Source organism: Lissotriton vulgaris, chromosome 2_1 (assembly GCF_964263255.1).
Source record: "Lissotriton vulgaris chromosome 2_1, aLisVul1.2, whole genome shotgun sequence".
Classification (NCBI taxonomy): domain Eukaryota; kingdom Metazoa; phylum Chordata; class Amphibia; order Caudata; family Salamandridae; genus Lissotriton; species Lissotriton vulgaris.
The window spans coordinates 1,237,831,308-1,237,846,215 of NC_141687.1; the positions used below are offsets into that span (position 1 = coordinate 1,237,831,308).

The 14,908-nt window shown below is 48.0% G+C and overlaps 1 protein-coding gene across 1 annotated transcript in view; it reads left to right on the forward strand.

Moving 5' to 3' along the window:
• Window positions 1-14,908, forward strand: part of LOC147732424 (uncharacterized) — a 2,559,122-nt gene that overhangs the window by 2,435,818 nt on the left and 108,396 nt on the right. Inside the window, exons 94-96 of the mRNA XM_086954262.1 lie at window positions 1,987-2,050; window positions 2,453-2,590; window positions 5,881-6,273. Of these exons, the coding sequence (XP_086810388.1) occupies window positions 1,987-2,050; window positions 2,453-2,590; window positions 5,881-6,273 (595 nt within the window). The remainder of the gene's footprint in view (window positions 1-1,986; window positions 2,051-2,452; window positions 2,591-5,880; window positions 6,274-14,908) is intronic.

A 14,908-nucleotide genomic window follows, 5' to 3' on the forward strand; every position in this document is an offset into this window, starting at 1 on the left:
ATTATTATGAAATGTAAAAATAAGTCTATAATTGGAGTCTGTAGATGTTACAGGTTAAAGGTTATAGATATACGTTTATAATCTATAATTTCACTTTCCCTATGCACTAGTTACTGCCTGACCATTGACAATTTGGTTTTGTGTATAGTCGCTGAGGGGAACATGCCAATACTAATACCACATATGTTTGCCTACTAAATGTTATGCAGCCGTTCTTGGGACACCAAGCTGTTCCAAAGTGTTATGTAAATAATATTTTCAATCAGGTTTTCCTACCTGTCACAAAGGTGATTTTGACAGGGTATTGACAGCAAGGTTCAAGCTGCGACTGTCAGGGAACACAGGGTAGGCCCGAAACAATGTGTTCACTACCACTGTAGTGGATAGCACAAAAGGTGCTGCAGTCCACAAGGGGTATGTCTCATTCTATGCTATGGGTGTATTTCTGCTCTCTATGCTATAGCTTTATATCAAAGTTAAATGAGACAATTTGAATGTAAGCCAGTGCACTGCTATCCAGTGCACTGGGCACTGGATAGCAGTGTCCCTGGGACAGATTTCAAGATTACCAGCAGGTGACTCACTGAAAGAATTCAGGGGGGTGACCACCCAAAAAGGGATCACTTTTTAACAGCGACTGTGTAGTTCGGCATGGTTCTCAATAAGTAGAACATAAAGTGTACTGTTTGTCATGGTTCTCCAGGTAGACGGTGTGTTTTCTATGTTATTTCTTGATCATTCAACAGCAAAAGGACACGCGTTTTTCGTTCCATAAAGGCAAGCAAGTAAAGGGGTTTCATTGTCTCCAAGCAAGGCATATCACTGATATATCACAATTATAGGTAGAATTGGTGTGTGGTGTTTCACTATTCATTAGATCGCTCTAACATTCTATGATGTTCATGGCGGTAAAAAAACAGATTGGTTTGCAGTAAATCACAGCAACTTTCAATGAACTGTAGGGAAAGGCGGTCAGTGATGTGCCTTTCATGATTTCTTAGAGTACTACGTGGAGGCTCATTAATTTACCTCTTGTGCAATAGACTGAGCAGTGCCTATACTTGCATGAACCTGACGATGCAGAGGAAGCATGTTTAGCTCATTAATGTACTTACCTGCAGAGAAAGCAGTATCAGTGAAGCCATTTTGTGACTCCACATGGACTTTTTTTTAATAGTTTTGTAGGTTTGTAGTGAGAGAGAAAGTGAATACATTGTAAAACTTTAACGTGGTTCAGCAGGTTTAAAAAGCCAAATGTGTCATGCGTAGCTCATCATAGGAATTAAGGGCCGATTACGAGTTTGGCGATGCTGTGCAGCTCTCTGCCGACACAGCACCGCCAAAGCCGGGCAAGGATCACCCACCTTATTACATCTTGAACTCGTGTAAGGCGGATGGTCCTTTGCCTTTTCCATGGTGGTGCCTGGAAAACAAGCACCGTGATGGGAACAGCAAACACATTTCCAGCATGGCATAGACGGTGACGTCCATGCTGTGCTGGAATTTAGGTAGAATATATGTTGTGCCCCTGTGAATATATCCCCATGCCGGGTGGGGCATGGGGGACCTGTAGGACCCCATTTGTTCCTGCACCACCAGACTTTTCATGGCGGGGCTCCAGCCATGAAATGGCTGGTGGTGCCTAAACTCTTAAAATGCTCAGCGGGACTGCAGAGTCCCAGTAGGCATGTTCCATTGTGGCGAAGCTCCACCAGGAAACAACTGTTCCCTAGCACAGCTGGTGGTCCTCTGCTGCGTTGACTTTTAGAGTTGTAATCCGGCGGACAGACCATCGTCAGTGCTAGTGCTAGGGTTTTTTGACCGCCGGTCTATTAGTCAGGCCCTAAGATTAGAACGTGTGCATTATCATATTCTCCGGGGTAGAGAGAGTTGTGCAGGTGCTCTAATGACCTCTTAATGAATTGTCTCCCTGTCATTCAGGTTCACGGCCTGTTAGTGACCCCCAGCCTTCTTTTTGTATTTCAGGACTCCAGGCTTTATCAGCTGATTGACTTTTCTGGAGAAGAGTACCCTCCTGCAACATGTGCATGTAAGTAGCTTTCACTGAATGTCTTTTTAGTTCGAACTTTAATTCTCAAACCACTTGGGAACAGGCACATTTAGTCAGTGAAGGAAAGCATCACCATAATAATGATGGACGAATATTTTATTATGCTAGATGGTTAATACGAGTATGCTCATCTTTGGGAAAGCAACTCAGAGTGTAAGAGAATGGCCAGAGGTAGAAGAATAATACTGAGCAAAAGGCCATCATTTTTCAGTTTACTTTTTACAAGAATCCTATCTCTTTTGTCAGTGAGCATGTTCCCCATTGATTCTTACATAAATGGTGGGTTATCAAGTGATTCACATATTAGGAACGTTTAAATTCATAGCCGTTAATGACGTTGCGAGTGTAAACGTATGTATGTGGGACTCCTCTGCTTTCTAGGTCGTAACCTTCAGACACCATGCGCCATGATGACCCTGGCTACAGAGACTGAGCTTGAGAGGTGGATAGCTTGTAGCCCTTTATCGAGAACTCTAATGGCTATAAAACGAGCACTGGAAGCCCTACCATATAATACAGGTAAGGACACTTAGGTATGGCATATTACTGCCCGGTATTGCTACAGCACCATGAAGAATTATGTATGAAGCAGAGGTAATGTTTATTTACCACACATTTCTCCTTTTCCAACAAATATCCATGCACACAGAAGTAACAACCTGCAAAGGAACTTGGTACCCAAAGGCAAAATAAGGCAGCGGTGTGGCACTTGTTCAGATTATACCACACGTTTTACCACATTATTTTGTGTGGGTTAATTAAACGTAAGGTAATATTAAACTTCTTACACTGAGTATCAATATTTCTATATTAAGTTATTAGACCTGGACTTAGTAGCCAACTCTAATTTCTGCATTACATTTCTGAAAGTGTAGTAACGTGTATCTCTTGTTTCTACTCTTGCACTAAAACAAAGCAACATCAGTGAACACTGTAATAAAGATAAAGGACCTGGTTTTGAGTTTGACAGATGTGTGGTCCCAGGCTCTCCACACCACTGGAGTCAAGCTATCCAGGCTGATGAAGGCTGATAGCCAGAAACCGGTCCTTGGATGCTTGATTCCGGTCAGGGAAAGACATGGCTTGGTAGTTCGGACTGGACTGTTCCCATGAGGCACAGGGTCAGAGCTGATTTGCATATAGCCAGTGTCTAACCCAGGGTGGTGTGGAGTGCAAAAAAACGATGGATTTAGGCCCAGATCCTTGTACTGGGGTGAATGTATGACATTGTTCTACATTCTGTCCATCAACTGTGTTTTTTACAACTTGTTCAGATTATACCACACGTTTTACCACATTATTTTGTGTGGGTTAATTAAACGTAAGGTAATATTAAACTTCTTACACTGAGTATCAATATTTCTAAATATAGTGCATCGCCAAAAAGAGACAGATGTCATGTCACGTTCACCATATGTGTATTCATGTCTGTGCACTTAAAATAGGATAAACAGGACATCGGTTGCTTTTTGGAGAAAGTCCTACATCCTCCAAACTCTGAATAAGGCTCTGAAGATACCTTTATTTTGCTACTAGACCTTTAAACCTAATGATATGCAAACACTATGTCAGGAAGAACAAAAGTCAAAGGTAGCATATTATGCCAAACAACGTGATTGAATACAAAATGGGAAGTACATTCATATTAGACATAATTATCTAGGTATTGTAGCTCTGATCCCCAAATGACAGCAATATATTTACTCACAGGTTTATGTCTAGGTTTGGAGTACATTTAAAAATATTTTGAAATTCACAAAGAATTTCATTAATACTCTTTGGTAGCTGCCAAAAGTCACAGCTTTCCTGGTGTACTAAAATTCACCAACTTTAAGTGTACATTTATGCATGCATCAAAACCTTTGAACTTTCAAACTTACATTTTCAGCACAAGACAAATATTTCCCAATGGAAAAGACGATCCACTAATCCCCTCTTATCTTGGGGTTTTTTGTTGTATTCTCTTTACTTGTATTTTACTGTATCGCTTTAAGATTCACATTCTATGTTCTTAATGTCATATTCTGCTTTGCTTTGTCTGGATTCTTCCTTGTCAGTTAGCTCCCTGGCTTTCTGATGAATACAAAATGTTTCTTACTTACTGCCCACGTGGTTATGGATATAAACCTGAACTCCATAGAAATGCATCTCCAACTGTATGTTGGATGATAATATGCTTTGCAATAAATGGAGAAAGACACACAGATTCGCCAATTTGTATATGTACAATGAGTTTTCAAGGCCACATTGCTCAGGAACTACTTCTCCCCACCACTGGCAGATTTTCAAACACAAAAAACATAGTTTTCAGCTACATTTGCATGTGAGGAAATCAGTTTGCGGGTGTAACTGTGTGTTTTGAGAATACCAACTATGATTTTATACTTGTAAATAAAGGCATACGTGTAGCTAAGGTGGTAGGATGTTTTACTACTCAGTGAGAGAAGTGGATTCACTTCTTTTAGAATAGGTAATGGTTTCTAAGGAATGAATGTTATACATTCAGAAGAAAACATTAGAAATGTCATTTACACATTATTATCCAAGTAGGAGGGCACCCCCAGGTAGTTATTGGCCACAGTGGAGTCAGAGGGCCCAAGTTAAAGGTGTGTGTGTGTGCGTGTGTGCGTGTGTGGGGGTGCGTGGGTGTGTGTGTGTGTGTGTGTATATATATATATATATATATATATATTACGGTTTACAAAGATATCAAGGGCCAGATGTATCAAAGGGTTTTGCCCATTCTGTGTCTATGGGGAAATGTATTGATACATATGGTCCCAAGTACTGAATCCTGACTGCGATTGCCATCTCTTTCCTGCTTTGTGTAATTCTAGTACGATGTTTCATTCACAGGACACAAACCATACAGGTGCTTTCTTAGTTCACTAACGTGTTATATTCTCTTGGAGCTCATTTGTGGGTGTATTGTGTGTTCTCATTGTACTACAGTATAATACATATCCTTTGCACCCAGACGCAGTCCTGTACAACAGCACTGAACTTTTGTTATCTAGAGCTAAAGTATCTCACTTTTAAGCACTTTAAGATTTAACATATGTGAGGTCCAAAAAAAAAAGATGGACAATGTTTGGAAATATTCTAAATTCTTTCCACACCTAAATATGCAGTGTCTTTGTTTCCAAAAGAAATGCATTTCCTTCATAAAGTAATCTGGTATTGTATACATAAGAGATTTGTACGCCACCGGAATTAAATTCTCCACTGTTTAATACGGGAAACATCCTTTACCCCGCATGCATTACTTCACATGCCAATACCCAGCATTTTATACACCGCAAAATCTTTTACAACGTAGGGTTTTACACTGCAAACTATTACAATGCATTCCCCAAAGTAACGCCCCATGGAGTTAGAATAGTAAATTGCGTTGTAATGGGGATTGCATTGTAAAAGATTGCGTTGTAAACCCCTTCATTGTAAAAGATTTAGCGGGGTAATGGCATGCTGAGTAAAAGTGTGTAGGGAAAAGTGTCCTATTTGTTTAATACATCAAAATACAAATCAGCTGGTGAAATCATAGCAGTTAACTTTTAAAAGTGTCATGCACTGCATTACATTTCATTAGGGTGTACTGTTATAAGTCAATATTGTACAGTTTGAGCTAGAATCACATTTCTTTAGAAACCTGCAAATTATGCAGAAGATATAGATTATAGTGAACATTAAATATGGAAAATAAATCATTATGCAAAGCACGGCAAAGTTCCAGTGTATCTGAATAAATGGAAAGACCCATAAGAAATATTTCAGTGCAATTTATGAAAAAATATTTTTTTTTTTCCTAGGAGAACCTGTGACTGCAAGAACTGATCCAGTGGGCAATGCCTGTATTTCAGATTCTGCGATAAATGCACAGGCCTCAGAGCCTCGGTGGAGAGATGAACATGTTACCTCCCTGGAGTCGAATGATCAAAACCCAGTGGATCTCGACACGCTCACTCCCCATGAGTTTGTAGTCTACCGATTTGGCTGTGAAATCATACGCTTCTTATGCAGGTCCTACTGCCAGAGTCCCCCTGTGCTCCTGCTACCTGAAAGGATCCCCTATGAGTGCATGAATGTTGCAGAGTCCCATTATGATGCCGACAGCAGAATCCTTTATATACAAAGAGCACATCTGGAGAATGTTGGTAAATTTGCGCTGATCATCGTGCATTCTTTGGCAAGAATACAAGCAGGTAGGAAGCCACCTCGCTATGCTTTTGGGGAATTCTGACTTCTGTGTTGGTTAAAAAACTTGCTGCCAGGATCTATCTATCTGTCCGTCACACTTCACCACTTGTGGACCTGACTACAAATGGCCCATGTTGAAAGCAATATTAGATTAAATTGCACATGTTTGTGCTTGCTCTATCAAGCTCCACATGTTCCAGTGAATACCGGGCCTTTAGCTCTAATGAAGTTCTTGCAGGTTTGGTGTGCCAAAATTTAACGAAGAGTGCAGCCTTTATCATACCTGGTAATGACCAATTACAATAAACTTCACACCAATAGAAATTGCAATCCGTGTCAATTGAATTCAGGTCTATAGTGAATATGGTTCCATCAATGTGCATTTCTCAAATCAAATCAAATAAGTGTTATTCGGCTAACTTAGCCATATACCACATCATATTTTCATACAACATAAAAATCATCATAACAATGACATAAAACTGATCCTATTTCCCCGTACACCAAATCTATATACAACAGTCATGAGTCAAATCAAATTAATCTAAATACATTTCAGGGAACACAGACCCAACTAAGGGGCCGATTAGGATCGCGGAGAATCCGCATCCTCCGGGCCGGCGGAAGCCACCGCCGGCCCAGAGGATGCGGATTCTCCGCAGAGGAGCCTTCAATGTCCCCCCGCCAGATTAGGATGGCTGGGTGGACGAGAAGTCCGTCCGCCGCTTTTCCGCCGCGGTCTCCTTCCGACCGCAGCAGAAAAGCTCTAATATGGTGGCGGTGTCTATCAGACACCGCCAGACATATTAGGGTGGTGGGAAAGACATGCTTTTCCGCTGCGGCTTTCCCACTGTGGAAAAGCATACAGACTTTCACTTCGGGGGCTCGTTGCAGGCCCCCTGGGTGAAGGGTGGGGGGGTGCACATGGGGGGTACCTATGGTACCCCCCTGCATTTGCGTGCACAAAGCAACAGTCACCGCGCGGTGCCTGCCGCTTTGTGCAAGCATATGCGATGCATGCATTTTTACCCTTGCGGCGGTTGCAGCTTGAAGCTGCACCCGCCGCAATGTTAAAGATAGTGGATGTGACCGTCACCCTGGCGGTCACATCCTAATCTGCTCGGAGGGAACGCCGCAGCTCCTGCGGACGTTCCCTCCTCCTCAGGGGTTGCAGACGGACTCAAGTCCATCCGCGATCCTAATCGGGCCCTTAATTTCTGCTTTACTTGCTCTTCGATCGTGAATTTCTTTTGTGCAAGTTAAGAAAACTAGGCAGAAGGAATTGTATTTTAGAATGGATATTTTTATTGTTTTTATACGCATGTTTTTTGACATTTTAGGAAAAAATTTGAATTTATGGTATCATTTATGGTGTAATTTATTAACTAAGGGCCCGATTAGGATCGCGGACGGACTTGAGTCCGTCCGCGACCCCTGAGGAGGAGGGAACAAAACACCCTTTAGTGTGAACTGCTCCACTCCCTTTAGTAAATTAGTTACGACAGAGTGTATTAGAGTGCTGATAATGCATGAATATGATGCACTTCTACATTATCTTCAGATGGGCTCAAGATTGCACTTCTTCAGTGTCACCATACAATTGTCGTAAAAAGTCAATTAGTGGCCCATCTGCACCCATAGCTGAGTTGAATTACCACAAAAGTATATAGGGTAAGGAGCTTCGCGGGCGACCAAGATGGCCGCGTAAGCTCGGAGCTCCGTGGACCGTCCGATCCACCGCAATTATCCTGCCTAGAATCCTGGTCCACGTTGGTGGCACTGTAAAGCTGGCGGCCTGCTGGGGCGGGGGCTGCAATCGGATCCCGAATCGGTGGCTCCTGCGCGAAGTTACGTCGAGCTGAACTCCGTTCCGTAACGGTGCCATTGTCTATCCGGACTTCGTCACTTCGCCACTTCGCTCGATCGTGCCGCAAGGGCCTTGATTGCCACCTCCCTGGTGAAGACGCGGTGCTCTACCCCTGCCCTGGTCGACCTGATTGTCTTTCTGACTTGATTGACTCCTGGCTGTGGACCCTGACCTGTGACCACCGGTCCTTTGTTCTTGAGGACCCAACATGGCGGGCAGGGGCGATCCGGAGGGGGCATCAAATAGAGGAAGTCGGGGCAAACCGCAGACGCAGAACAACCGCATGGAGCGGTATGTCAATCTCAAATCGCCACCTGCGTCGGGTGCTGTCTCCAAGGGAACCCCAGTGACTGTCCCGCCGGACGGCTCGGATCCTACCCTGGTCGACATTATGGGCGCCATCACCAGCCTCCGTACTGACGGACAACACCAACATGAGGTTCTGTCCCACAAGGTGGATTCCATGGCCATTGATATTGCTCTAATCAGAACTGACTTGGGGAAGACAAATGACCGTGTGAGAGCACTGGACATTATGACCACTAGTCTGACCTCGGATGTCTCTGAACTACAAACGGAGGTCCGGAACTTGAGAGCGACCGCCGAGCAGTTCTCTAAACGGCTGGAGGACTTTGAGGGGCGAGCCAGGCGGCAGAACGTCCGCATAGTGGGGGTTCCGGAAGGGTCCGAGGATGGCGCAGCGGACCTCTTTGTGGAGGAACTGGTTAAGACACATCTGGCACCCTCAGGGCTGAGCAACTTCTTCTCGGTGGAACGTGCCCACCGTGTGCCCGGTGGTCCACCTAAAACAGGGGCGACGCCGCGACCCATTGTGGCGCGCCTTCTTAACTTCAGAGATCGGGATGCGATCCTCCAGGCGTCCAGATCGCACGGGCCACTACAATATCAGAACGCGGAGGTTCATTTTTACCCGGACTTCACCAGGCTGGTGCAACGCCAAAGACTGAGCTACGCGGGGGTCAAGAGACGCCTCAGAGATATGGGTCTCAAATACTCTATGCAATTCCCTGCGAAGCTCCGCGTGGAATTCAAGGGCCGTGCCTACTTCTTTGATTACCCGGACAACGTGAGCGAGTGGCTGGACACTGTCACACCAGAACGGGAGGAGTGTGAGGAAGATGTTGGAGGAGCCTCGGGCGGAGCGGAGCGGCAGGAATGAACTGGGAGCCGGGGCTACCCCTGCCTCGAAGGACCGTCGGACTACTGCTTTGGTGTGATTATTCTCTCCTTTCTTTTGAAGGTGGGTGGCGGGACGATTCCACGGGGATTCCTTCCTCCTCTGGGTCTTCGGTAGAGTAGTTAATGGGGCGACAGGCACACTGCAAGTTGGGGGGGCTTTCTAGTCTAACGCAGGGGTGCAGGGTGGGGGGTTGGTTGGGTACATTTTTGGTTTGTGTTTTGTTTCTCTTTTTCTCCTTTTTGTGGCACACGGACAATGGCGATCCTGGACTTTTCCTGATGCAAGTGTCTTTGGGTGATGGGTGGGGTGGGTGGTGGAGGGATGAGGGGTAGGGCGTTGAAAATTCTCAGTTGGAATGTTAACGGGTTGGGTGATCGTATCAAGAGAGGGGTGGTTATTCAACTGGTTAAGCGGCACATGCCGGATGTTGTACTTCTTCAAGAAACGCACCTGGTGGGCAATGCCTGTAAAGCCCTGAATCGCAAAGGTTATAAAATGGTGGCTCATTCGGGGTTCTCTTCCGGCTCCAGGGGGGCGGGGATTCTTGTGCGCGCATCCCTTCCCTTAGAGATAGGGACCACCATGATAGACGATAGGGGGAGGTACGCAGCTGTATCCGGGAGATGGGAAGGGCGTTCCCTCACGCTGTTGTCCGTGTACGTCCCTCCAGGGCTTCAATCTAGTACTTTCCAGGACCTTGGTGTTGCCATTTTGTCTATGCCGGTTGGTCGTCTGATTGTGGGGGGTGACTTCAATGCGGTTTGCTCTGGCCTCCTCGATCGCCAACCGCCTCGCGACCTGAGTGGACCACAGATGTGGTTGCCGTCCTTCCTTGACTCTACTGGGCTGGTGGACACGTGGCGGCTTTTGCACCCCACGCTTCGTCAATTCTCTTTTTTGTCGGGTGCGCACGGAAGTCTCTCGCGCCTGGACTATGTTCTCACGCTGGCCTCGGATGCCCTAGCTGTGTCGGAGGCCCGCTTCCTTGCCCGAGGCATTTCCGATCATTCCCCGTTATGGGTCTCTTTCGACTTTGGCGTGACTCTGTCGGACCGCCCGGCAGCGATCAATCCCTGGTACTTTCGAGATTTTAAGACCCGCACCCTTTTGGCCAAATCTATTGACCTATATTTTTCCGAAAATATGGGCTTGGTGGAGTCGGACGTTACACTGTGGGAAGCTTTTAAGACGGTGCTCCGTGGTGAGGCCCAGGCACTCATCGCGGCCACCCGCCGGGATAGAGACTCGGCCATGTTGGCCATTGAGCAGGAGGTGCTACACCTCGAGGCCCAGCTGCGCTCCGATTCGGACCCCCTGGCCCTCCATACTCTTTCGCTGAAACAAGCAGAGTACCATGACTTGGCCACTAATGCCGCCCTCGTTCTCGCCAAAGAACAGCAAGGCCGCATCTATGATGTGGGCGATAAGGCCGGGAAACTGTTGGCTTGGCTCGACAGAAGGGAGATGGCCAGCCGAGTGGTGCCGGAACTCCTCGGAAACGACGGTGCGCTCCTCACGGACCCCAGCGCCATTGTTGACTCTTTCGCGGACTACTTCCGTGGTATCTATGAGTCTGTCTCGGAGTTCTCGGAGGCGGATAACACGACTTTCCTCGCTGACATAGACCTGCCCAGTCTCTCCGAGGAAGAGAGGGAGGACCTGGATAGGGACATTACGGCGGACGAGATCGACCTTGCGATTCGCTCCCTTAACTCGGGCAAGGCCTCTGGGCCCAATGGTATTCCAGTGGAACTATACAAAATCCGATCGGATGCGGTTTCCCCGCATCTCCGCAAGATGTTCCTTGAATCCTTTGAGAGAGGCTCCCTTCCCCTGGACCAGCGTCTTGCTACCATCGTGGTTATCCACAAGGAGGGCAAACCACGGGACGTCTGTCGCTCCTACCGTCCCATCTCCCTCCTTAACGTGGAACCTAAGATCCTGGCCAAACTCCTGGCTAATCGGTTGGTTGGAGTGATTAGTGACCTTGTCCACCCCGATCAATCGGGATTCATCCCACACCGCAACACTGCCCTGAACCTGCGTCGCCTCCACGGGGTTATGGCCCGGGCCCACACTCTTAAAGACCCGGCGGTGTTGGCGTCCCTGGATGCTACCATGGCCTTTGATTCACTGGAATGGCCTTATTTATGGGCGGTTCTGGCTAAACTTGGGTTCGGTCCGATCTTCATTGGCTGGGTGAAACTCCTCTATGCGGACCCGATGGCCAATGTGACGGTCAATGGTCGCCTGTCGGCACCCTTCCCCCTTCGCCGTGGCACCAGACAGGGTTGCCCCTTGTCCCCCCTGTTGTTTGCCCTGGCTCTCGAACCCCTAGCGGCGAGGTTACGGTCCCATCCCGATTTGAGAGGTATCGAATGGGCCCCCGGATTTGAGGACAGGGTCTCCCTCTACGCTGATGACATACTGCTGTACATGTCTTCGCCGGGTAGTTCCCTTATTGTGGCCTGTGATGTCATCAGACTATTTGGGCGATACTCCGGCCTGGTTATTAACTGGGCCAAGTCTTCCCTCTATGTCCTTAAAGGGGATACCCCGCGCCTCCCGGGGGGCTGCGGTATCCAGATCGCTTCGCGAGGCTTCAAATATCTGGGTATATACATATCCGGTAATGCCAAGCTCAGGTATGATAACAATCTGCTCCCTCCACTTCAGCGGCTGCGGCGTGACGTCGATAGCTGGCGCCACCTGCCGCTTTCCCTCCTGGGCCGCGCTGCTCTTTTTAAGATGATGGCTCTTCCCAGGTTCCTCTATGCACTACAGAATTCGCAAGACCCTGTCCCTGCCCGCTATTTTCGCGACGTTGACGGCCTTCTCCGTAATCTCCTCTGGGAGGGTCGCCCTCGCGTGGCCCTCCACAAACTCACGCTCCCCTGGTATGATGGGGGCATAGCTCTCCCCGACGTGCGCCGGTACTATTGGTCGTCCCAGCTCGCTGCCCTGAACCATGGATTCTACGGCCCAGTGGAGAACCCTGGATACGCCATGGACAGATGGCTGATGGGAGGCGGTAATTACTACCGTGCCCTATACTCCAAGTCCCTTGACCGCAAACTGACGGGCCCCACTCTAACGGCGGTTCGTATCTGGAAGGCAGTTACCAAGGCGCAGGGATGGCGGGGCAGACTCACGAGGTTCACTCCCCTCTTTGATTCCGACATCCTGGGTAGACTGTGGCACACCAAAGGCTTTGACAAGTGGGACCTCATTGGCATCAGCAGGGTTGAGGATATGATTGCAAGGGGCGTGATTAAGACCTTCCCCCAGTTACAGGCTGAATATCAGCTGGGCGCGACGGAGTTCTTCCGCTATGCACAGTTGAGACATGCGCTGCTTTCGGCCTCCCCGCCGGATGGCGCCATTCCTGAAAGTTCCCCGCTGGAGGATAGGATCCTGGATGGGCATGTGCCAGACAGTGCGATTTCCCTCTCGTACAAGAAACTGATAAATGCACGCACAGACCTCCTCCTTGGCCTGAGAGAGCAGTGGGTAGCGGATGGCCTTGAGCTGGACGACGAGGATTGGCAGAGTGCGGTTTCCTCTCCTAAGGAGGTTGCCATCTCTTCCCGTCTCCGCCTTGTGCAGTTTAAGATCCTCCACCGGGTGTACGTGACTGGGTCCCGATTGATGCGCATGGGTTTCTCCTCTGATGGGCTCTGCCGCAGGGGGTGCGGGGCTCCTGCCACCTTCCTACATATCCTCTGGGATTGCCCGGTGATCGCCTCCTATTGGAGGAGGATCCACCGCGTGATGGCGGAGGTTACTGGCGTGGCCTCCCATGCGGAGGCCCGTCGGTGCCTCCTAAATGTTTGGGAACCGTCCGACCATAATGTTGCACAGACTAGGTGGGTCACCCTTGGGAACATGGTGGCGAAGAGGGACATAGCTCAGCGGTGGGGTGCGACTGCGGCCCCTCTACTGGTGCAGTGGAAGGCCAACATGGACTGGTGTATGGTTCGTGAGAAGACGGTCTATGTAGCCAGGGGGAGGCCGCAGAACTGGACGAAAATCTGGGGAGCATGGAATGAATATAGGGGGGATATTTGCCAACCACCTGAACCAATTGACCTACAGGAGGCTGCGTTCCCCTGACCTGTGACGCCAACTGAATTTCGAAGTGCTTCTTCCTCCTGATGCCCTCCCCCACCTCCCTCCGTCCTATCCTGAACTTTTCCTTTCTTGATTGTATTCCTGCCCTATTCCCTACCCATCCCCGACACACAGCGACATGCTCTACGTACTGCCACTTTCGCGCCCACGGGCGCCAGTTGTTGTTTTTCTATAATAAAAATTAACCTTTGATGATTATGTTCCTACTGTTGAACGCTAATGCCCTCCTTTGCTTTTGCTGCCTTGCCTCCGGGATGTTAGGCTAAATAGCTGTGTTTTCTGATTCCGAATAAAGGTTTTCAAAAAATTAAAAAAAAAAAAAAAAAAAGTATATAGGGTATATAGTATATAGGGGCTGATAGGGGCTGATTATGATGGAGGATTTTCCGCATCCTCCGGGCCGGCGGAAGCCACCGTCGGCCCGGAGGATGCGGAAAATCCTCTGCGGACCCACCAAAGACCCACCGCCACATTAGGATGGCTGGTGGGTCCTGGTTTCAGGCCACCGCTTTTCCGCCGTGGTTGACTTACAACCGCGGCGTAAAAGCTGTAAGGTGGCTGGCAGGTGCCTATCAGACACCGCCAGCCACATTAGGATGGTGTAAAACAGATGCCTTTCCACGGCGGCTTTTCAGCCATGGAAAAGCATGTGTAACTTCACTGCGGGGGCCCGTTGCGGGCTCCCTGGGTGAAGGTGGGGGGTGCACATGGGGGGTACCTATGGTACCCCCCTGCATTTGTATGCAGTAATCGGCAGGCAATGAAATGTATGGATCTTTACCATTGTGGCGGGTGCAGCTTGAAGCCGCACCCGCAGCAATGGTAAAAATAGAGGATGTGACTGCCAGGGTGGCGGTCACATCCTAATTTGATAGGAGGGAACCGCAGGCCATGCAGAGGTTCCCTCCTCCTCTATGGTCGCGGACGGACTCAAGTCCGTAAGCGATCATAATGAGCCCCTAAATGTGGAAGACAGGTCCATAAAGGCCCTATACTGAGACCCCTTTTTAACTAAACTATATTATAGTTCATACACTGCTCCATCGTGCCTTGTTTTTTACAGAAACTGTACTGTATGATGCAGATAATATAATTTTCCTCTGTCCCTACCTCTAACCTGGCCTAAGCAATCCTTCCAACAACTTTAAAGGATGAATCCAGGAGTGAGATAGGCCTGTAACAAGCTGATTAGATCTATTCTCCTTTTTACGTCGAGCTTATACAGTGCTTGCATTGTTAGGTGATCTGTTGTCTGTACTTTGTTGGGTATGACTCCTCCCACACTTTAGATTGGCTTTTTTGTGTTTCATTAAAAAATCGTAGTCTGCAAAAGGCTTTTGGTGGGTGCATGTCCCACATTTTCTGAGAAGTTCACTCCCATGGAGAATTGCCGTGGGTACGAGCAGGGATGCGCATGCAGTCCCTATGTGCAGTCTGGTGC